Source organism: Mytilus californianus, unplaced genomic scaffold, assembly GCF_021869535.1.
Source record: "Mytilus californianus isolate M0D057914Y unplaced genomic scaffold, xbMytCali1.0.p SCAF_11, whole genome shotgun sequence".
NCBI lineage: Eukaryota > Metazoa > Mollusca > Bivalvia > Mytilida > Mytilidae > Mytilus > Mytilus californianus.
The window spans coordinates 70,231,589-70,256,035 of record NW_026262593.1 but is presented as its reverse complement, the minus strand read 5'-3'; the positions used below and the strand labels follow the sequence as shown (position 1 = coordinate 70,256,035).

The window sequence follows — 24,447 nt, the reverse complement described above, 5'->3', positions numbered from 1 at the left end:
TATTTGTCTTATATAACAGATGTAAACTATTGATTTCTCTCATGGCGTTCCATAGATATTTAACTATTCCAGGCTTTATCTTTCTTAATTGTTTACAATAATCATTACCGTATTATGTAATTACTGTCTCGCAGGCATTTGAAGGAGAATTAGTTCTATTAGTTTTTTTGATGTATGACGTCTGCAGTGTTCTCTCTGTATTGATGTATGACGTCTGCAGTGTTCTCTCTGTATTGATGTATGACGTCTGCAGTGTTCTCTCTGTATTGATGTATGACGTCTGCAGTGTTCTCTCTGTATTGATGTATGACGTCTGCAGTGTTCTCTCTGTATTGATGTATGACGTCTGCAGTGTTCTCTCTGTATTGATGTATGACGTCTGCAGTGTTCTCTCTGTATTGATGTATGACGTCTGCAGTGTTCTCTCTGTATTGATGTATGACGTCTGCAGTGTTCTCTCTGTATTGATGTATGACGTCTGCAGTGTTCTCTCTGTATTGATGTATGACGTCTGCAGTGTTCTCTCTGTATTGATGTATGACGTCTGCAGTGTTCTCTCTGTATTTTTATCGATTTTAAGGAACCTGTTAACTGTTTGATCCAAAAATATATACATTAAAAGTTATTTTTAAAGATATTTCCATAGTTTGTTTGATAGTTGTGCGCTGAAGATTGGCTGAGGACCTTCGTTTAAATGGATGTCAGCATTGGGCCTTTATTTTTGACGCAATTCAGGATTTACACTCATCGGAACTCTGAAATTGATGATTATTTTTTGGGGATTCTGGAAAGAATGCTTTATTTTTCATGAATTTGGGATTCAGCTTTTATTTGTCCGGAAATTGGGGATTCAGTGTTTATTTGTCTGGGAATTCAAGATAACACACCCTCTTATCACGTCCTCCCCCCTGTAACCACTGTGTATATATAGAGATAAGAATTTTATTAATCTAATCAAGAACCCATAAAGGGCATCATTTACAACAATATTAAGTACAATATGATTGGAAAAAAGAAAAACTATATCCTAATATAATACTATCATATATTGGACAGGATCAGAGCCTAACACATCATGTGTCTTACATAACATTAACAATAACTGCATAATAATTTTATATATTTTGTATCCACCTGGATCTTATTTCTAAACACTTAATTATATAATTCCCTTAGCACATAAGAGTTGGTAAATGCTCATTTGTGAACAGCCAGAAATATTTTTTATCCTTGGGTAATTCTTTAAAATTATTACAAAAACTGTTTACTTTATCCCATAATAATTTTCTCTGTTCGTTATATAAAGGACAACTTACTGTGAAATGGGTCTCATCTTCAATAGAATTTGATCCATGTGATAGGCAGTGATGACATAGACGCTGACTTCTCTCTATGTATTTTTTACTATACCTATCTTTCTCAATTTTAAGATCATGTGCACTTATTCTCAATTTACATATAGCTCTTCTTATATTAAAATCTTTAATTGATAAATAAGCCTCCTTTACGAAGTCAGTCTTGAGGTTGAAATAATTTTCTAATTTACTATTACCTTGTGATAAGGTATCAGATCTTTTGACCCCCCAAAATGTTTTAAAACTGTTACAGAGTTTACATTTTACAAATTTAATTAATCTATTGAGCTTTGTATTCAAATTTTGTATATCAAGTGATTGAAGGACATATCTCATAGATGAATACCAACAATTAATGTTTCCTGCATCTAAAATTTTATTACAAACATAAGCATCATAAAGTAACCCATCGTCCAATTTGTTAAGCCTGTGTACATATTTTACCATAGATATAATGACAGAAAAATAAAGAGGAAATATATATATGCTAGTGCTGAAAACTTAAAGTTGTTACATATTTTTCAGATTTGTTTTCTAGTTTGTTTGATAGTTGAGCATTGTATAACCTCTATGTATATGCTAGGGTTTAAAATTCGAAGTTGGTTTTTTTTTAGATTGTTTATAAAAATAAGGAGATGTGGTATGATTGCCAATGAGACAACTATCCACCAAAGTTCAAATGAAGTGAATGTAGACAAATATAGGCAACCGTAAGGCCTGACAGCAATGAGAAAACCCATACTTTATAACCTGCTATAAAAAGCCCCATCATGACAAATTGTTACCATGTTCCTTTGATAGAAGTTTTGTAACATCTGTATATGTTAAACTCTAAAATTCTCAGAAGAGGATTTGAAATTGATTAGTAGGTTGTTGTTTCTTTGACACTTTCCCCGTTTCCATTCTCAATTTTATGCTCATTTATTTTAACCTGATTTACGAGGATAAATTTTTTTACAACTCAGTTAAATTGCTGCTATGGTATTTCTTTCTTAGTCTGTTTTTGACTCCTATAAATTCCTAGCTTTTCAATTTCACCAATTCAAAATAACTGTCACGGAAGAAAATTCATGTTAATACATTTTTGAATTGATATTTTTGCCTATTTTAGCAATAAATTGTTTTTCAGTCTCTTTAGGAATAATCTAAACAGAGCCACCATAAATCAATCATTTTTTACCGAATGACAGTATTCTTTAGAATTATGCAACAATAACAAAACTATACTAGTGGGAAGTGTTTAGCATTATCGACTGTACAGAATTAGTATGCAAGCTTCGTCAGTTTTCCAGAGAACCATTGTACTTGAAAGAGAGACTTGTAATTCTCTGACGCATGTAGATATATATTTATATATTTATGTGCAGTTGGAGACAATTACATTTTCATTGTGATTATTTACGGCCATATTGTCATCACACTGAATACAATGCTGAGACTGATAATATATTTGAACTCTAGCTGACCTCTCTAGGTGTATTATTGAATATTTGGAGTAAATGAAGAATTTGGATCTTTTTCTGATATTTTTAGTGATATTGACTTTTCAAAATGATGGCCACATTTTCACCAGAGGAAGGTCAGTCAATTTTACATGTTTATGTAGTATTATACAAAGATATTCAGGTGTACACACTGGAGTATTTTTGTGCAAAGGGGGGGGGAAGGGGAATTAAAAGAGTATATTGTCTTGTTGAAGAGAAAAAAGGGGGGATGGAAGCTGTGTACTTCACAATTGTTTTGGTAAGCTAAAACAGAAGGTTATTTATTACCACAACACTTGCATATGAATACTACAAATTGAAGGAGATATTTAGTTCACAAATCAATAAAACACGGAACCAATAACACACAGTAGCAATATGAATGCATATCCTTTTACATGTTTTATTGATATGTCAGTTTTAAATAAGGCCACACTTAAAAATATTTTGGTTTGCCCAAACCCTACCTTAAGGTAGAGACGGTAGGTTGGTAGGTAGGCATTTTCTTCTTTTTTTTGGCGATGAGAAATTGAAGTGTCTGATGTTTTTTTAGTCTTCATGCCTATCTGATTAAAAAAAAAACTTTTTCAAATCAGACAATTAAAGATTTTGAGTAAGCAGCTATTTTCTGGGTAGGTAGGGTTAGGGCAAACAAACATTCTTTTTTATGGCCAAAGGTGTTTGAGAAAAAAACAAATCTTGATTATTATAAAGATTGTCTTCAGGCTAATGTCCTTCTAGATAGATTGACTCTGAGTAGAATTTATTGATCAGGAACTTTTCTGTACTGTGGATTCATTTATTTTCGTGGGTATCAATTTTCGTGGATAGAGAAAAAAAGACTGTTGGTGGGTATACGTATAACTATATTCGTGGATCGCTGATTACGAAAAAAAAATAATCTCATACATAAGTCGTGGATTTCTTTTTGATTTAGGAGATCATATAACCTCCTTAGTTTGATCAATAATAAAACAAACAAAAAAGAAGGAATTCATTGAAAAAGTTTTGAATTGTCAAAATCCTCGCTTGGTCATTCTAGGTTAAAGTGTTCATTGAAAACTTCTATTACAATAATGGACAGAGACAACTAATTATTTGTTTGTTTTACAATTAATAAATTCTGGCGGAATTTTATAAGGCATTCAAAACTCTATGATTGAAAGCTCATTCCCTAATCACAATATTTTATATGATAAACATATAAGTAAAAGGTGTGAAAATAAATGTTCCTGTCATAAACAATATTACCTATGGGCAATATCCCGTACTTAATCCTATTGATTTTTAATCAATAGTAAACCAAACTATGACAAGGTAATTAACAACTTGCAGTTATTTTCCATGAACAGTTTTAATCAATTTTAAAAAGTAAATTATCACTGATATTCGATATATTTATTATTGATTTAATCAAAATACTTGTACATGTATCTTCTTTCATTAAAAACATGTGTTATGTTACAATGTTTATCTCTAGTCAACACTATACTAGAACTGCATAACATAACCGGAAATAAACATCCGACTCCATAAACGTTTCTCTGGACTATTCTTCGTTGAATTCTTAAATTCGTGGTTCGCTGTGACCCACGAAACCCACGAAAATTGGTATACCACAAATTAAAATGAATCCACAGTATTTCATTTTTTGTAATAGACTCCTCATCCAAGTCTCTGAAAGAGTTGTAAAAAATCAGAGGGGTCCATTTAAGGCTAGTTATTTATGTAATAGACTATTTTCATATTGCTGAATTTTGACTGCGGAGTATCTAATTTTTCTACAGGTTACCTACTCAGTGGTATGACATACTGGTACTCAGTCTGGTACTCAGTCAAATATGAACAACTAATAGAAGTAAAATCAAGCTTAAGTTTTCTTTACAAGATAAAATCATCGGAAACAGTTTTCCCCCCAAATTGCCCTAATTGTAAGCTCGATTTTACTTCTTTTAGTAGCTCTTACTTGACCAAGTACCAGAATGTCCTACCACAGAATAGGTAACCTGTCCAAAAAGTATATACTCTTTCTTAGAGTCAAAAGTAGGTACTGTAAATTCAGATATTATTGCTATTTTTGAAGAATGGACAAAAATGCGAGAATAGTTATTGCGATTTTAGGGAAATCTGCATACAGATATATGTATCAGATATCTGAATGGAGTTATAATTATTGCGATACTCACTCAGTCCCATCATTGGCATTATTAAAAACCTCGCAATAATTTCTGAATTTACAGTAATATGTTAAAAGGAGTGTTCTCTGCAAAAAGGTTGATGAAAATTTAATCTCTAAACACAGATTTGATTTCTCATCATTATCTGTGGGGAGAAAAAAGATTTCCTATTATTTAAGTTCTAATAGTGCATATTGATTCCTTTTTTCAGAAAAGAGGAAGAAGTTACATTTTATCAGTTTCTAAGAAAAAAAAGTCAAGGTTATTGCATGTTTTATTTAAAATGAGTCAATATATATATATGCATTTGGTGCACATTACTGATAGAATATCACATAGACAGGACATGTGTTCATGCATCATTTATTTTCTAACTGTTCATTCACCTACCAAATAGTACCAGCTGTCATTTTTAATGAAGGATTATCCCCCTTTGGCTATCACAACAGCTGGTTTAGAGATTATTGACCATAGTTTTATTACCCTCCAGTTAAAATTGACTTGTCCAGTTTTGTTTTACATGATCAGACTTCTTTTTAACAGGATCTTGAGGAGTTAAAGTGAAATTGCTCAAGTGTAAAATGTAAGTACTGATCATATAGAGTTGACATTGTTTTTTTGGACTTTGGTAGTTTTCACATTTGGAACTCTCCATTCTTCTCACTTGCTGTAACAATTAACAGTTCTGCATGATTGAAAAGCACCACTAACTTATTTCAGTGAAACATTGAGCTAACAATAGTTTTCTTTATTGGTAATGAGCACTGTATTATTTTTCAAATTGGTATAAATTGTTGTGTATTGCAGAGAATATTAAAAATGCTGAACGTTATTTAAAAATATGACAGTAAATAGCATATATATTGACTTTCTACCAAAATATACTTAAAAAAAGGAATTATTTGAATCTGGAATGACTTTGAATTCTGGAAAATTGATCAGAAATGTATGATAAAAACTGACGCAACTTAATACAGTTAGCCTGATGATGATGATGCTCATGGCTAAGGTTCCTGTTACTTCACTGATATTTCAGTATGAACTAACTAACCCCCTGTAGGGGTCATGAAGGATACACATTTTTTGTCCAAAATTTATTTTTATGGTTTAATAAAGTAATTAAAAATGTACACAAATAATTCTACATCCCAATATCAAGTTTAATTCTAGGAATGTAATGTTATGACAACCATTGATTGGTTAGAGTGGAGTATTTGTTTTGCTTTCTCAGCTACAATTATGTTCTGATTTATTTATTAGGGAAGCCTATCAAATGTTTCATATTGCTTAGGTTTTTTTCCCAATAAAATTTCCATATATGTAGGAGTACTATTATCTTGTTTGTTGCTGGGAAACTTGATGATATTTAAAATGATTTATTAATTATAAAGGAAGGCTATATAAATTAGCTTAATTAAAGAGTTTTCAATTTCATTTTTTCCCTAGAGTTATCTCCCTTTAAAAAAAAGTTTGTAAATGAAATTTGCAACTTTTGAATTAATTTAAGTGTTAAAATCCTTAATATTACAATAGATACATATACATATGATTTCAAATTAGGGGCTGTGTTGACAAAGATTAATGTTACTTGGTCACACTGCTCTAAGGGAAGACAACTTATGTTAAAATCATTTAATGGGAAGTTACTGTTGATGAAAATGAGAACAGGGATCCAGTAACTTTACATGACTTGTACTTTCATCATCATGTTTTTTGCTCCATCCCTGATTGAAATTTTTTTTTTAAATCTGAAAATCTTCTAGCCGTTTTATAAAATAGTCATTTTTATGAAATAATAAAAAAGGCTTTAAAGATACTGGTACATGATTTATTTTTAGTAAATGTTTGATGCTGACCCAATTTTAATTTAGTTTGTCCGGTAAATCTGTTCATTTAATGTTATGTTATAGAAATGAATAAACTTATTGGATGAACAAAATTATCAGACAAGGACAACTCTAACATCAATGGGTAACAGATATTTCAAACTTAGGGAAAAAATAGAATCATAATTTTATCATCTTTTGACGTTTCAGCACTAACATATTTTCTAGTCATGTTTTTTTGGGTTTTTTTACCAATCATTCGAGACCCTCATGGGTAGTCAAGGTCTTTAAAAAGCCCTGTAGTAGAAGAAGTAGTCATGTTTCCATATTTCTGATGGTAGTTCTCTTTGATCTTTGATATGCAATTAGTGGTTTTCTTAAGTCCATCTACCGGTAGCTTAATTACTAGAACTTGGCATTGATGCTGGATCTTTGATTCTCTCAATTGAATTCAAACACAGTTTGATGCAAATGTTATATCGTATTCGGCTTTGAACTTTGAGTGGCCCTGATGAGGTATATTGTAGAAATTTGTGTCATACACACTAAAATTGTTACCATTAGTTTATTTTGTTTATATGAACTGGATAGTTAGGTGTTTGCCATACCGCCTTGTCACCACAGCTTAGCATTTGCCATACCGCCTTGTCACCACAGCTAAGTGTTTGCCATACCACCTTGTCACCACAGCTTAGTGTTTGCCATACCGCCTTGTCACCACAGCTTAGTGTTCTGCCTCCCCATCATCATGCAGGTTTGCCATACCACCTTGTCACCACAGCTTAGTGTTTGCCATACCACCTTGTCACCACAGCTTAGTGTTTGCCATACTGCCTTGTCACCACAGCTTAGTATTTGCCATACCACCTTGTCACCACAGCTTAGTGTTTGCCATACCACCTTGTCACCACAGCTTAGTGTTTGCCCTACCGCCTTTTCACCACAGCTTAGTGTTTGCCATACCGCCTTGTCACCACAGCTTAGTGTTTGCCATATCACCTTGTCACCACAGCTTAGTGTTTGCCATACCACCTTGTCACCACAGCTTAGTGTTCTGCCTCCCCAGCATCATGCAGGTTTGCCATATCTGTAGAGAGTGAAATCTACACCCACTTTTCACCTGCGGATCTAATGGTGTTTTGGTCACCTTTGTCATTGGGCCCTGTACCTTGATTTGGTGAGCAATGATCCAACAATGTAAATACCACTGAATGCCAATGAAACAACAATCCACTAGAGTTCAAATGAAGAAGAAATTATCAATTATAGGTCACTGTACCGCCTTCAACAATGAGAAAATCCTACCATATAGTTAACTATAAAAGGCCCCTACATGAAAAATGTGAAAGAATTCAAACATGAAAACTAATGGCCTAATTTATAACAATACAATAAATGAAAAACAAATAAGGTCATCTCTAGATTTTCATTTTTTGTGAACCTGTGTTGTTGATTTGCTGTTTCATTGGATTAACCGACATCTGAGTCAAAAGATTAGTCAACTATTTATAGATATGTAAAAATAGTCACAATTTCTTTAACTTTCTCTCTTTTTTTGTTTGATTGTTGCTTTTTGACTTGGATAATGATGATTATTCATTAAAAGCAAAGGAAACAAGTTTATAAAAAGGGAAACAAACTAGTAGATGTGTCTTGATAAAGTTTCCTTCAAATCAGGAAGCTGCACTTATAACAGGATGTATATAACATGTTTGTTAAAATAAGAAAGTGTAAGTTTTTACGAGGTTGCAGTTAATTTACTGTTCTACAATGGGTAAGTTCTTAGTCTAAATTTAACAGAAAATTTTAGAAAATTTAAATATTTTACTGTATTTACAAATTATAAAAATTTGCAAATTTTTCGACTACTGTGGATTCGTTTATTTTCGTGGGTACCAATGTTCATGGATTGAGGAAACTTGCATTTTCGTGGATATTTGATTTCGTGGTTTTGCCATACTTGGCATACATAGCCTATAGAAAATTTGTAATTCGTTGTACATTTGAATTCATGGTTCACCTACCTGTACCCACGAAAATTGGTATCCAACGAATAAAAATGAATCCACAGTGTTGTGGATTCATTTATTTTTCGTGGGTACCAATATTCATGGATTGAGGAAAAGTCGTAATTTGGTAGATATTTGATTTCATGCTTATATCTATAGCCAAAGTCTGCATACAATATCAAAATAAGGAGATGAGGTATGATTGCCAATGAGACAACTATCCACCACAGCTCAAATGAAGTGGATGTAAGCAATTATAGGCAACCATACAGCCTTCAACAATGAGAAGCCTAGAGAAAATTTGTACTTTGTTGAACATTTAAAATCATCGTTCACCTATACCCACTAAATCCACGAGAATTGGTATCCAGCAAATGATAATGAATTCTCATTAACCAGAAAATTAAATATTTTACTGTGAAACAAAGAATGCAACATTTAACAAAAATTTCAGATAATGAATTTTAGAATTTTATTTTAAGCACTATGGCAGCATGACTCACTACCATCTATCATATGTTAGTTGATTGATTGATTTATTGATTGTCCTTTGGTTATCATCTTTTGTCAAACATTTGATATTCAGGATTAGAAAAAATTGACAATGAATCCTAATTAATAGATTAGGTTTTACCCATTGTTGAAGGCCATAGAGTGACCTATAGTTGTTCATTTGTTCTCTTATGGAGAGTTGTCTCATTGGCAATCATATCACATCTTCTTATTTTAATATTATTCTGTAAAGTTGAGCAACAAGGATGAAGGGATGGGAGATTTCAGACTGTCACTGGAAAAGGGGATATTTTTGATGGGGTGGAAGATTTTGTTTTGCAACAAGCCACTTGCAGTCTCCTCCGTGCATAGGATAGGTTTGCCTGTATTTTGTAACAGATATAAGGGATATACTAAATGTATATTAATTCAGTCCACAATTACCCTATGCACATTGAAATTTCAAAGCGATTAGGAACAGAGCTTTTTTCAAATTTTTGCTGTTCTTCATCTCAAAGCATCTAACCTTTAAAACTCTGAGCCAATGATTACACCTAAGATGTCCCCAATGATTACACCTAAGATGTCCCCAACCACCTCAGTTCAGATTTTAAGGAATTGTTTCGATGTGTGGTGCTCTTAAGTTATGGTACCAGATTTCTTGTGAAATAGTCAGATCAATTTGACAGTGGATGTATAATAAATAGATCGATTTTAAACTGAATTGTCACATAAAACCATTCAACTTAAAACACTGTCATGACTGTACTCTAATGGAAAGGTTGGTTGGATAAATCTGATACAAACTGATCTTCAAATCTGTTCGAATTGATGATCATATGAATAATTGATTATGTTTTATTGAAAACCGCTGATTAATGGCATGTACATAAATATTCAAGGATCATGATGTTTGGAAATTTTTTTTGAATTTTAATTGGAAATTGTGATGATTGAACACTAAAATCTCTGACTTTTAAGTGAGGTGCTCCCAGCGCTTTTATGTTTTTCGGTAAAGTTTGATTAATTACAGTACCTAATGTACCGTGATTAAAAGTACATTTGTGGGGGTGTTAGCCTATTATAATATTATTTTGTGAAATTAAGTCCTGATATATTTCAAATCATCCTTATCTCTCTGTTCTGTCAAATAAAAGTAAAAAATAGTAATTCATGATTCATAATTTCAGACAAAGTTCACAAAAGTAATCTGATAAAAAGTTGTAACTATGATGACAGTATCATTTTGCCTATGGTAGCTTTTGGTTGTTTGGAAAAAAATTGGTGTCAATTATCTTTAAATGGAATAATCTGTAGCGAAAATTGGTTCGCCTAACTTAGACAGTCTAGATTGCCTATATTACCCACTCCATGTGGTTGACTCTCTCACTTGCCAGAGATCAGCAGAATATAATGTCTGATTTGTTTGGGTCATAGATCTAGAATGCCATGAATTTACCAAACTGCTGACAAGCAAGAAGTTATTAAAAAAGTATTTCACAAAAAAAAAAAAAACATTTAAAGGAACAGGGAAATATTCAGTTATTTGAAAACGTTAAGGCCAGACCAAATTATTATGTTATTTTTTGTAAAAAAAAATCTTAAAAAATTCAATTTGTATTCAAATTCATTGCCTCCTTTTTATAATTTTTAATTTTCAAATTCAGATAATCCCTTAATACCTTTTAAAAATGGTCATAAACAGAATTTTGAAATATGAAATATGATATTGAGTGTTACAACTATAATACCTCAGCATATTTTAGCCTACTAAGTTAGTATTTGTAAAATTAAAGAAAAAAAACAGCATATTGATATGATCTGGCCTCTAAGGATATACATGTAAGTATTTCAGGTTAAACATGATTCAGATAATTATAGCACATTTGTCTCTTAGTGGTTTGAACTTTATTCATTGGACAAAGAAAGGGAAGAATTTCAATTTTCTCATAATGTTCTTGAGACTAAACAATTGAGAAACAGGACGGAAACATTGAATACATTTTTTAGTTGACTGAGTATGTTTTTCCTGCCCTTTATTATCTGTAATTTGTTGATATCATTCTCTGATTCACAGTAGTAGCTTTATCGACTTCAAGTGAAGATGAAGAATTGTGGAAGGGTTACATAGAACTTACAGAGAGAGAGGTGTGAGTTTTCTCTTTGCTTAACTTCAGGACTTACTGTGAATCGATATGTTGAAAAGCAAAACACCTTACCCAAATCTGCTTTGGGTTTTGTTTAGAGAGTGAAAGAAAAATCTTTTTTAAAACACCATGTTCCTTCATTCTCAATGATGTACATAATAACAATTGTACTGTGGATTCATTATTATTTGTGGGAAACTAATTTTCGTGGGTAAAGGTAAACCAAGTAAAGAATTTTAATGTTCAATGAAGTAAACATTTTCTCTATGCTTTGCTTATTGTTGAAGGCCGTACGGTGACTTATAGTTGTTAATTTCTGTGGCATTTGGTCTCTTGTGAAGAGTTGTCTCATTGGCAATCATACCACATCTTCTTTTTTATATTGTATGCAGACTTTGGCAAAACAACGCAATTGAATATCCACGAAAATGCAATTTTTCACAATCCACCAAAAATTGGAATCCACGAAAATTAAAGAATCCACAGAATATAAATAATAAGAATCATATCAGATATTGTTGAGTTTATTTTCACGATTTTAAACTATTTTATTTTCTATTTTTAGCTATGATGTCATCAACCCTTGTCGAGACTGTATCTATTAACTATGAAGATTTTAATGATAGTTTCCTGACATGTGGGACCTGTTTGTGTGTATACGATAACATTGAACACTCTCCAAAACTACTACCATGCTCTCATACAGTCTGTCGCAGTTGTCTTGACAGAATTGTTGAATCTCAAATACATGACACAGGGTACTTTCGTTGTCCAATCTGCCGAGAACACATAGGAATTCCACGATCTGGAGTAGCGACATTTCCTCCAAGCTTTCTGGTCAATCAGTTATTGGATCTCATGTCGAGACAAAGACGAGATGTTATACCAAAGTGTTCAACTCATAACAACCAAGAACTTCTCTTTTGTGAGACTTGTGATTCCGTATTTTGTACTCTTTGTGCAGGTGGGGAGCATAATGGCCGTGGGGCAAGTGAACATACGGTAATTCCCTTTTCTATTGCCATTAAAAGAATGTCGGAAATTTTACTATACAAAGCACATTTGTGCATAAAAAATCTGAATCATGCTTACGACACTGTTTCTAGTGAAATGCAGAATTTAGAATCATCAGTAGAGAAGACTATCGAAGGTATAAATAGATCATTCCAAGATCTCATCGCATTGGTTGATAAAAGGAGACACGAATGCTTACAGTGGGTGAGAAAAATACGGGAAGAGAAACGCAAGAACTTACGAGAACAATTAGAGATTATTCAGGCAGAGAAAGAAAAAGTTCAGTCTGAATGTGACGGGCTGCAATATCAAGTAGAAGTTAGAAACATAACCAAAAAAATAGGTGATTTGAATGAGAAGCTAGATGCAACTTCGAATCTTTCAGAACCACGGGAAAACTCATTCTTGAAATATGAGTATAGACATAACTCGGCACTAAAAGATATAACAAGGTTATTGAATGATTTTGGGAGGATCAAAACCAGTACAACATTCCCCGCTCTCTGCTCAGGGAAAATTGGAGAGGCTGTTACACATTTAAAATCAACTGTTACTCTATTGACAGTTGATTACCATGGAAATCCTCGTACAAGTGGGGCAGATCCAGTTGGTGCAGAGGTCAGGACAGACAAGGGAGAAATCATTGAATCAAAAATTCGGGACAAAGAAAATGGAACATACGAAATACAATATGTACCCACAAAGCCGGGTAAAGTGAAAATGTTCATCAGTATTTTTAATCGCCCTGTCAAGGGAAGTCCTTTTGTGATTGATGTCTCTGAACACAATAATCCAGTAATGAAATTCGGCTCTTTGGGGAAGGGAGAGGAGCATTTACGACAGCCAGTTAGGGTGGTTACAAATAATGATAATAACACTGTGTATGCTTTAGATACTGGCAATTGTAGGATCAAATGTCTTGACAATACTGGGCAATTTAAAAGCCATATAGGACCGTTAGGATTAGAAAGTTCTGGAGGTACGGGTCTCGCTCTGACGCCAGAGAAAAACTTGGCTGTAATAAATTGGAGAACTAAATTAGTAACTGTGATGACGCCTGATGGAGATCCTCTCTCCAAATTTACACATCAGGACTTTATGGAACCAATAGATATAGCCGTTAATAGTCGAGGGGAGATAATCGTGGCGGACAATGGAGCAAACCGTGTATTCATGTTTGATCCCAATGGCAAACTTTTGACAACATTTGGCGGGAAAGGAAGTAAAGAAGGACAGTTTAAACTTATTTGTGCCATAGTCATAGGAAAATGTGATGAAATCCTTGTTGCTGATCACCGAGTTCAAATTTTTAGCCGTGATGGGAAATTTTCCCGTGTGATACCTGACCAAGGAAGAGGTCAGTTTTGTGGATTGAATGTGGATTCTGGTGGTTTGATTCTTGCCACCAAAACAGAGAAAACCCAGAGCTATGTTCAAGTTTTGAATTCCAGTGGTCGACTTATGTTTAATATTGATAGCCACCATGACAAACTGAAGCGACCAAGTGGGCTGGCAACCACAACCGACCACCATGTTTATGTGGCTGACCTTGGCAACCACTGTATCAAAAAGTATCGTTACAAATAAGGTATATACATTTCTGATACATATGTAAAAATGACGAATATACAATCAAACTATTTTTGTGGTTTTACAGATAATTAAGTAATTTAGTTTAATTTCTAAAAGATAGGAAAAAGGTGCAGAATAAACAATATAAAAATGGCAGTCAAAAGATAATATACATAAACAAGAAAAATCAAAAGAATCGTGGCATTGGGCATACTCTGTTTAAATGCCTACACAAGCATGGAAAGACACATACCATGCATGCTCAGTGAAAGTGATGTAAACTTAATTTTTGGTGGGAAAAAAAAAATGAAAGTCATGTGAGTTACTCCAATGCAAATTGGTGCACTTAAATTTGTAATCCTACTTTTTCATGTCCCTGCAGGGGAAATTATAAAATGTGAGTTCTTACATGTCTTAGGATCAAAGTCATTTAAAATCCTTTCACAATTTTTTTTTTTTTAATTTTATCCTGTAATTATTTGCCAGCTTTTGTAAATGAACTGCTAGAAGAAAATTTCTTTGCATCTTAATATTTTTGTGAATACAAAAAAAAATGTATTGGTAGCCTATTCATACATTAGTTGGTTTTGAGTCACATTGAGTCATGTGCAAGGAATTTTTTTTTTTAAACTATGCACCATGTTTAATAAAAGGATTATCTTTATTTCATCTGCTTCCTTATATACATTGTTGAATACTTCGTATACAGTCAAAAATTAAATGAATTGAATGCAAATTGACATGACATCCTTGTTCCTTGCATTTAAAGGACATACATGATATTACGGAGCTACCATTTGATTTTTATGGGGCTAGGATGAAAATTTTTATTAGTTGTAATCTCTGTCCTGCCTTTTTATTTTTCACTCTATTTGGTCCTGCTTTTTTTTTTGTTAGTTTATCCTTACTTTTTTTACATAAATTGTTATCCTGCCTTTTTTTTTTTTTTTTTGCCAAATTGATCATCCTGCCTTTTTTTTACTCAAAACTCCTGTCCTGCCTTTTTTTTTCAAATTTCATCCTAGCAATCCCCCCCCCCCCCCCCCCCCCCCCCCCCCATAAAAATAAAAGGGTAGCTCCCTTATAGCAACAATAAAAAGAATTTGAACACTACACATTTTGCTTATACATAGTATTGTCATGATTGTGGAACATAGTAAGCCATTAGGTATCAACTTCCCTCAAAGTTTTGGGTACCAGGGGCGGATTCATGAATTTTGAAAGGGGGTGTAGATACAGAAAATGGAATATATTCCACCAAGCAGAACAAAGGACTATTATTTGCCAAAAAAAGATAAACTTTCTCATTAGAGGGGCGCAAACGTCCTCTAGGCTGCCCCCTCCTGATTCCACCACTAGGTACATGAATAACAATAGCACTGCTATTCTGAATCAAAGTTTCCTTTAAACAGCAATTCTTCTTTCTCTAACTATGAAAATTAATTGATACCAACTATAAAGGATGATATGAATAAAATGTATTGATTTTCTTGGTATATAAATTTCACAGATATGCTTGTCACCTTGTGCTTTCTGACACAAATCTGGTTATTGATTTGGGGTAGGGGTGGGTATGTAGACAGGCAGGTGGCAATGTGGACAGCAGCTCCAACTGTTTATGTGCAAATGTTTATGAACTTTTCAGTTCAACTAATTTACAAATTTTAATGTATTGTTACAGTCATACTGATAACAAAATGGAGGTCTAGTTAGATATATAGATGATTTTCACTTTTTAGTAATCAGGATTTTTTTGTCTTTGATTGAGATAATGTTTTTGGACAAGTAAGACTTGTCTAACCCTGCTACATTTTGTACCTGTACCATGTCAGGCTACCTTTACTGTCATGTGTTGTTTGTACTTGTCTATTTTTCAGAGGTATTGGTGGATGGTATCTTGTGCTGTCCAATATTTTTGGTAATTTCTGTTATCCTTTTTACATATTATAAAACTATAGACACATCCATTCCACCATCCATACCAGTCAAAAATTTTGAATGATTTTACATAGAATGTTTACTAAAAATAATATAAATACACAAAAGTTGCAATGAAACAAGGGTTATTTGGCAATCAAAAGGGGGATGTACACCCTCTATTAATCGTCCCTGGATTCGTCTCTGCCTACCACTTACATATAGATTAATAATAGTTAATAAGTAACTTATGGATAGTAAAACAAATGAGTGTCAAGTAATGTGTAAAGAGAGATAACTCTTGTCCATTTCTATAACTCTTCCAGGCTTATTTGTATATTATTGTATTTTCAGAATTCTACAATTTAATAGACACAGGACACAAAGAGAAGAGTAAAAGACATGACAGACAGAATGACAGTGGCCAAACAGAACCAATTAAAATCAAAATGACAACAGTACGCTGATGACCAATGTGCAATGTCCATTTTTCATTGTAAAGCCATGCATTTTTTTCACCTTCTTTGGCCAGTTGTAAGCCATTTGAGACCATAAATGATTAGTTTCACCTAGTTTTGTTAAAATTTTTATTATATTTGATTTAGCCATTTATTTATTGTTCTTTGAAATATTTTTACAGCTGAACCACTTGAGTGTGTGCTTTGTGTATAAAAGTTAAGTTTTCTGGTGTGTTAGGTTAACCTTGAAATTGTAAAAATAGATAAAAATAGATTTCTCAGTCATTCTTTTGTTTTCAGTCCCATGACTAGAAATAACTTATGTAATCCTTTCAAGAGGGAACTATGGGTAATATGAATTTTAGGGTTTACCTAGCAGACATGAAGACTTCACATTTTTGTCCTTGTACACACTCAAAGTATATTTGCTGTAAATGAATAATTTTCTTTTCTGTATTGTTAATGATTTAAAATGGTGCAGACCTTTAAAGAATTTCTCCTTTTACAGTTTGAAAATAGTTTAGAAACACTCTGTTGTGCTCATATTCAATTTTTTTTTTAAATTTAAAAGTATTTTCAAAAAGATTAGGAATAAGGTTTGGACAGTTTTTAATGAAAAAGACATTTAGAGGAAATATCCATAAAGAAGAGTTTTGAGTTACATGTTACTTAAAGGGGTCATCCATAATTGTCAACCATTTTCCAAAGTGTACAAAACATACACTTTCTCAGACCCCCCACCCTCCCTCAAAAAGTGTACATTGACCATTTTCAGATTTCAAGACAAGAATCAATCATTCTTAATAAAAAGAAGATCTATTACAATTTAGTTTAAGATAGAAATTTGCAATGAAAATAAACTGAAACACATCTGACTGTTTTATTTGATGACATCTATCTGTGATGCTTGTGTTTTGTCAGAATAAATAGTATAAAGATACCGTTTTGTTTGTTTTTGTTTGTTTTAATGAATGGGAAAAAATTCCGGAAATAAAAAAAAAAAGCGTACCGTAAAAATGTTGATTTTTTAACCCCCTCCCCCCAAGTGTACATTTTGTACACTTTGGATAATGGTTGACAATTATGGATGACCCCTAACTTTCAAGGAAAGTAAAACAGACTTGTATTGAAACATGAAAAGAGAAGAAAAAAAAATAGTTAAAAAATTTTTCAGGGTACATAGAAAAAATGTTTTGTAATATATGATAAATTAAGTTTTTTCTCCTTATGATAAAGGAGACAGAAAATATTATATTATATAAATCATTATCAGGATATTATGATTATATTTTTATCAGGAATTAATGTGATAAAACAGAAAACAAAATATAAGGATTATTCCATTTAAATGAATGGGGGAGTGTAGGAAAGGTTTATGGTATGGAACCACTAATTCAGGCCCAGTCAGAAAGAACATACAAGAAAGTAGTACATATTTTAAACAAAATAGTTCCTACGCATAGCTGTAACTTTGTCATTAAGTAAAATATTTAGGTAATTTTGGCATCAAATGAAAGCTTAAGGAATTGGTATCACTGTAGAATCCTTGTTATAAATTTTTTTTTAAATAACAAAAGATGTATGGAATTAAGATAGGAGGGCATAATCCCCTGTTGCTCAGATCAGAAGTACCTGTTTTTGTACTACCCAACTTTCCGGAACCTATGCACTCTAATATATGCAATTAAAGGTATATTGATTTTTTCAGCATAAGTCAGGATAAGGTATAGTTTTGACATGAAATGACTATCACTTTATTTAAACTTAATATAAAATAGCTATGAATGCCTGAAGTTGCAGAATTTAACATAGAAAGCAAGGGGCTATGAATTAGTGGTGTTATTCTTTATAGCAGTATGTCCACTGACCTCAAAGACAGTACTGTATGTTGGTTGTTCATTCCTACGTTGCAGGAAGGCATCACTGTAAAAAATAAAGATAGCCTGTCAAGAGGTCATTATAATTTGGACTGTTGGTAGCCAGTCCTACCCGCCTGCATCTATTTTAATGGAATAGCCTGTATTCAGTGTACAGTGTATCTGTAACTAATTGAAATACTTTTTATGTTAAAAAGAATTTTTTTTATTTACAATTTCTCTTTTCCTTACATTTTATTGATTGCATTTTTTTATCTTATTGGCATAATTCTGTTTGCATGTGACAATCAGCATTTAACATCATATCTTAAAAATCATGTGGCTTAACATACAAAGAGAGATAACTCTTATTTGAAATTACTAACTTTGTCAGCAGTGGTAATTTTGTCATATATTCTTCCTTCAAATGTGCTTTTCTCAGTATTGTGATAGTATTAACCACTGTTCTGGTGTTTTTTCGTAGAGAGTGGATATGAAAGTGCATGTTAAGAATGAAAGATTCAATTTCAGTATTTTTTTTAAGCATTTTGTTTCTTCAAAAAATAAATCCTTGTACATGTACATGATTTCCATAGAGTTCTGGTGTTTGATAGCATGAATTTTCTGCAGTTGTTTATTTTTCATTTTTGTGCAAATGATTAATGTAATGGCATTGAAAAAAGTAAGTTAAAATGTAGTCTTCAAGAAAAACTAACAAGCCAGAAAAAATCTGTATTTTGTTCAAATATTTTATTTATATTTATATTGCTTGTGAAGCCTCTTTTCAGGAAAATTTTACTGGCCCAACTACATTTTTACTGGCCTAGACCATAGCAATTTTTGTTAAAGGTGAAAACTGAAAATAGTTTTTATTGCACAAGCTTTATAAAATTCTAAATTTGATTTTATTTTGAGCTTGAATATTTTTTAAAAAACCATTTGAAAACAGCTGTGCAAGATTCAAGAATGAGGCTAAAGGAAGATTAACTGTGAAAATGTTTTGCCTAAAAAAATCTTCTCTGTCTTTGTATTCTCAAAGGAAGAAATCTCATTCTACATGAGTTTGTGGCATAACTGTATATATGATGAATTTTAGTGAAAAGAAATTTTGTTCTTTTATCTTTATTTATAGTCATCATGACAAAATTGCCTGTAAGCAGGCAAACCTTTTTTTTATCTATTGTATTGGAATGTATGAAAAGGCTTTTTTTTTTCCAAACATACAAATATGTTATATTGATGGAAAAAAGGGATTTGATAGGAGTGATAGCTCAATACTTTTTTGTGACGCAATATTTCATTAACAATAGAAAATTTATGCAATGTACTTAAAGAATTATAAGTTTATGCAGATTGTTTTTGTGTTCATGTATATTTTATATATACTCTAGCACTGAGTGGGTGTTAACATCATATCATGAGTGAGTAGTTATTTATTTTTTAAGTAGCCGAATCAACATCTCACAACAAATCAGACGTAGGGTTAAATTGACAGTTTTATATTATCTTTTTTTTTAATTTCCAAGAAGGATAAAGTTTTAATTTGAGTTCTCTAAAAATAAATGATTAGTAAAATTGCATACTGTGGATTCATTTATTTTTCGTGTGTACCAATTTTCGTGGATTGTTGAAAAATTGTGTTTTCATGGATATTTGATTTCGTGGTTTTGCGAATGTCTGCATATAAGCTTATAGAAAATTTCTACTTCGTTGAGTATTGAAATTCGTGGTTCACCTAAACTCACTAAATCCACAAAAATTGGTATCCCTCGAATAATAATGATTCCATGGTAAAATGAACACAAAAAAAATCATTGTTATCTGAAGTCTTCATTTATGTGCATCTGTAATGATATGGGTTATCTTTATTGATATACTGAATTACTAATTAGCAAAAAGATGAGTTTTCTACTCACAAAAAATATTGATCTTTAAAGTACATGTAGTGCAACAGTCTATTTTTTAGAAAATTCAATTGTTTATGTTTTAAATGCTGTATCCTTGTCATTTGCTGAGATATAAAAGTCAGATGAGGGTCTGGATGGGGTTTACAGTATAGAGAATAATGGAACAAGAGTACAGAAAATGGACCAAAAAAATAAAAAATAGACCAAAATAATAAATAATAAAGAAAAAAAGGACGCTTAGATATAAAGAATAGAGAATAATGGACAAAATAACTAAAGAATAGAGTAAAAAGGTCTAAACAATTAAAGAATACAGAATTGAAGGACCCCCCTCATCCAGACCCTCACAAATGAGGTACTGAAAAAAGTAGGATCGATGAGCTACTGCTGAAATACACTATTACTTATATAACCAATAATGAAATACTAGACAAATGCCATATAAAGAGAAAATTTGAATATTTTTCGTAACTTCCTATTTTCGTATTAAGCACTTTCACTTTTGTAGCAACCAAGTAGTTTTATTTTGCATAAATAAAGCACAGGAAACATAACTCCAGAACTGTGTCTCAGATTTTTACTATTATGGGATATATAGTGACTGGATCTATTTTCGTTCGAAAGAACTTATAAATCACAAATATGCAAAAGTGTATTATTTTTAGAATGGACTCTTTTCACAGAAAAACTTATGATGATAATAATACAGAAATGTCAATGCCTAACAAGTACATTTTCTCGTAAGATGTTTTGTGAAATGAGTCACTGGACCTTATGTTGAAAATCTGAGACAAGGTTTAGTTTTGCATTTTATAATAAAACAGCATACATTTAGTATCTCTTTCGCTGTGAATTAGAATAAGAATTCTGTATTTTTTTTCCAATTTTCTTCCAAATATGGTCATTTATAAGCATGCAAGTAATAGTGGTTATACCAACGCTTTAGGAAATAATTCTTGGCTATCTCTCCTTTTATATGGTACTTCATTTGTCTTAATATCTTTTAAAATGATAAAGTTATAGGTATACATATAAGGTGGTACCAAACACTTTGACTAAAACTAATTTGGCTCGTTTAATTTTCATAAAATTTTGACAAAATATTTACTTTGACCCTTTGACAAAATTATAAAAATTTCAAATGACTTGAAACCACAAACTTTATCGGAAAAATTTCATTGGATATATAGCAGTTTGACAAACACTAATTTTGATCATTGAAAAGTTTAATATTTCCTTAACAATAGAACGTGATTAAAATGTTCAGCTGATTTTTACAGAGTTATCTCCCTGTAGTGTTATGTACCACCATAAATATAACTACCCAAAATTTAGACTGTTGTGTTACCTTTCGTTAATCAGGACTTTATTTTAGACTGTTTATTTATAAATATGAGGACTTTTTGTTCCATGTCTGACTTTTGTTTTGAATTAGTAATTGATATTTACCTTTCAGCTAATGGAAATCATATTTTTTTCCGATTTTGATAAAATCTTATTCCTCAATCATGGTTCAATTTTAACAATATTCTTAAAATGTGAATATAAAACTTGATTCACCTTATTGCTATTTGTCCGCCATTACTTGACATCAAAAATGTTCCCGTAAAATTTTGAAGTCACAATAGAAAATGTTTATGGTTGACATCACAAGGAAAATTGAACATTTTATGAAGTCAATATTTTTAAGTGTTGCAAATACTCAAGTTCAGTGTCACAGATTCCCAAAAAGCGATAAGGTCTATTTATGGATCACAATTCCAAAAGGAAAGTCTTGAAATTATTATGAAGAAAATTTCTTAGTAGATAAATGATGCAAATGCATTTAGAGCCATTAAAAACAAGAAAATATGTAAATGCTAAATTGTTCTTTGATTAACAGTATTATTTTACAGAAATTAAAGCCAGACAATTATAGTTTCTACGCTTCTCATCCCAATTATCTCAAATCTCATGTAAAGAAAAAATTTTCAATTTTTATCAGGAGATTGTTCTGTTCTGTATACAAAGAAAACAAAAAAATAAAATTTCCCAAATTTTTTTAAAGTTGGAAGATAATCAAGTATAAGTCTTGTTTTGCCTGAATCTAATTTATTTACTTGTTTTAAATGAATATGAATTCATTTGTTAAATGAGTTTAAAAAAATATGCTTACTTTAATTAAGGCTACTTCAATTTGATTGTAAGCTTGTATGATGTCTTTAAAAGAGGAGTTCAAGCAATAGACTTTTAACTTGTTAAGTTCAATTTAATTGATTATAGTAATAGGAAAACTAAAATTTAGGAGGGGATATAGAAGCTCTCAATATATTTAACGTTAAAATGAGAAGTGTGATCCTTTGTCATAAATTTTTTGCATTCTACTTTTTTTTTTTAAATCTGATAACAATGTTCTAAAGCCCCCTTTTCTTTGTTTAGAGACAAGAATAAAAAAAGATTTAAAAAAAAATATATAAAAATCAAAAATACATCTTTCTTTTGTAAAATACAGTGTTATGCAATAAGTATTTGTAACCTATAATGATTTTCTATCGTATTTCATATAAAAACAAATGAGTTTGATAAATTATTTTGAAGGCATCTATAGTTGGATTTTAACAAACCATATGTTGAAAGATGTAGACTAATTCTTATATTGTATATTTTGATAATTTGGTCTTTATATTGTTTTCAGTCTTTTTGTTCTTTCCTAATGTGAACATGTATAAAAAAAAAAATTACAATTCAATTTGTTTGAAATCCATTAAGATATAGGGCAAATTTAAGAACAAAAAATAATACGTGTGTTTATATCATCAGAAAGTGAAAACCTTTCAACAACAAAAATATAACTAAATAAACCTGTGAAAACCCTGCTTCTTAAGGTACTAAATCCAACCAAAAATGACTTCACAATATTTTTTTGAAAAAAATATGGTAGTTTTATATGGAATATATAGCAAAGCATTGTATGTACAAACACTTCTTGTTTAAAACTTAATGTCTCTTTTTCATATACTTAGTATCTTTACCAAGTGTTCATCTGTAAAACTATTTTATAGTAATTCAAAGAAGTGAAAAATTAAATTGATGTGGTCTTATTAAAAGATTCAGTTTATAAAAAAGTCTATATTTCCAATACTACACTGGTACACTAGATTTTACATTCTAAGATAGCATTTTTTGTTTTGTGAATTTTTGATATATTATCAACATTAAAATTCAATCAAGTCATGTGTTTTCTCTATCTCATACATCACATATTGCTGGAAAAAAGTAAAATAACAAAAATAACGAACTCCAAGGAAAATTCAAAACGGAAAGTCCCTTATCAAATAGCAAAATCAATAGCTCAAACAAATGGATAACAACTGTCATAATCCTGACTTGGTACAGGCATTTCCTTATTTAGAAAACGGTGGATTAAACCTGGTTTTATAGCTAGCTAAAACTCTCACTTGTATGACAGTCGCATAAAATTCCTTATATTGACAACAGTGTGTGAACAAAACAAACAGACATTATAGGTAAAAATGTCAAAAATAGGGATACAGCAGTCAACATTGTGTTATAATCTTAATCATTATATAAAAACAAACAAATATGTCAACAAAGAAAAACAAAATAGCATATAGACAAAGCAGGTAAGCAAAAATGAAAGACAAGAATACAAATGACCACAGCACAACAACACAATGTGCCGAGCCACGCCAAAAGGATATTACCAAAAATAAACTAAACAGTTAAGGAAATGGCACCTACTGGACCATTCACTCTCACAATGGGTATGATTGCCAATGAGACAACTATCCACCAGAGTGAAACTTTTCAAACGTTAAAACTAATGACCTAATTTATTACAAAACAATTTACAAAAAGTAATATAACAAAAATAAACAAAACAAAAACCACTGAACTACAGGCTCCTGACTTGGGACAGGCACATAAAGAATGTGGCGGGGTTGAAGTTTAAACATGTTTGTGAGTGCTCAACCCTCCCCTTACCTCGGACAATGGTGTAACAGCAGAACATAAGAATACACTGTAAAAATCAGTTACAATTGGCTAAACTCAAAAGATCGGTTCAAGGCACAAAAACAACAAACATTTAAAACAATAGACACAAAGCACTGATATAAGAGTACTGGCAGCTTCTGAAAGCTAGTTCAAAGCCAATTACAATAAACTAATAAATCATGTTCTCTCAGACCTGCCAACTTCAAAATCCCCATTGGGGATTGAAGCACAAGAAGA

At 31.7% G+C, this 24,447-nt stretch overlaps 1 protein-coding gene across 8 annotated transcripts in view; it reads left to right on the top strand.

Moving 5' to 3' along the window:
• LOC127720612 (tripartite motif-containing protein 2-like) overlaps positions 1-23,424 on the top strand; it is a 73,269-nt gene extending 49,845 nt beyond the window's left edge. For 6 of the 8 annotated variants that reach the window (XM_052227286.1, XM_052227287.1, XM_052227291.1 and 3 more), the window contains 2 exons: positions 12,056-14,092; positions 16,348-23,424. In XM_052227286.1, the coding sequence (XP_052083246.1) occupies positions 12,058-14,091 (2,034 nt within the window). In that variant the 5' untranslated portion in view covers positions 12,056-12,057 and the 3' untranslated portion in view covers position 14,092; positions 16,348-23,424. Of the gene's footprint in view, positions 1-2,475; positions 2,935-5,559; positions 5,600-12,055; positions 14,093-16,347 lie in introns of those variants that run through there. The other 2 variants (XM_052227288.1, XM_052227285.1) reach the window with 2 other exon arrangements.
• Positions 23,425-24,447: the final 1,023 nt, after the last annotated feature.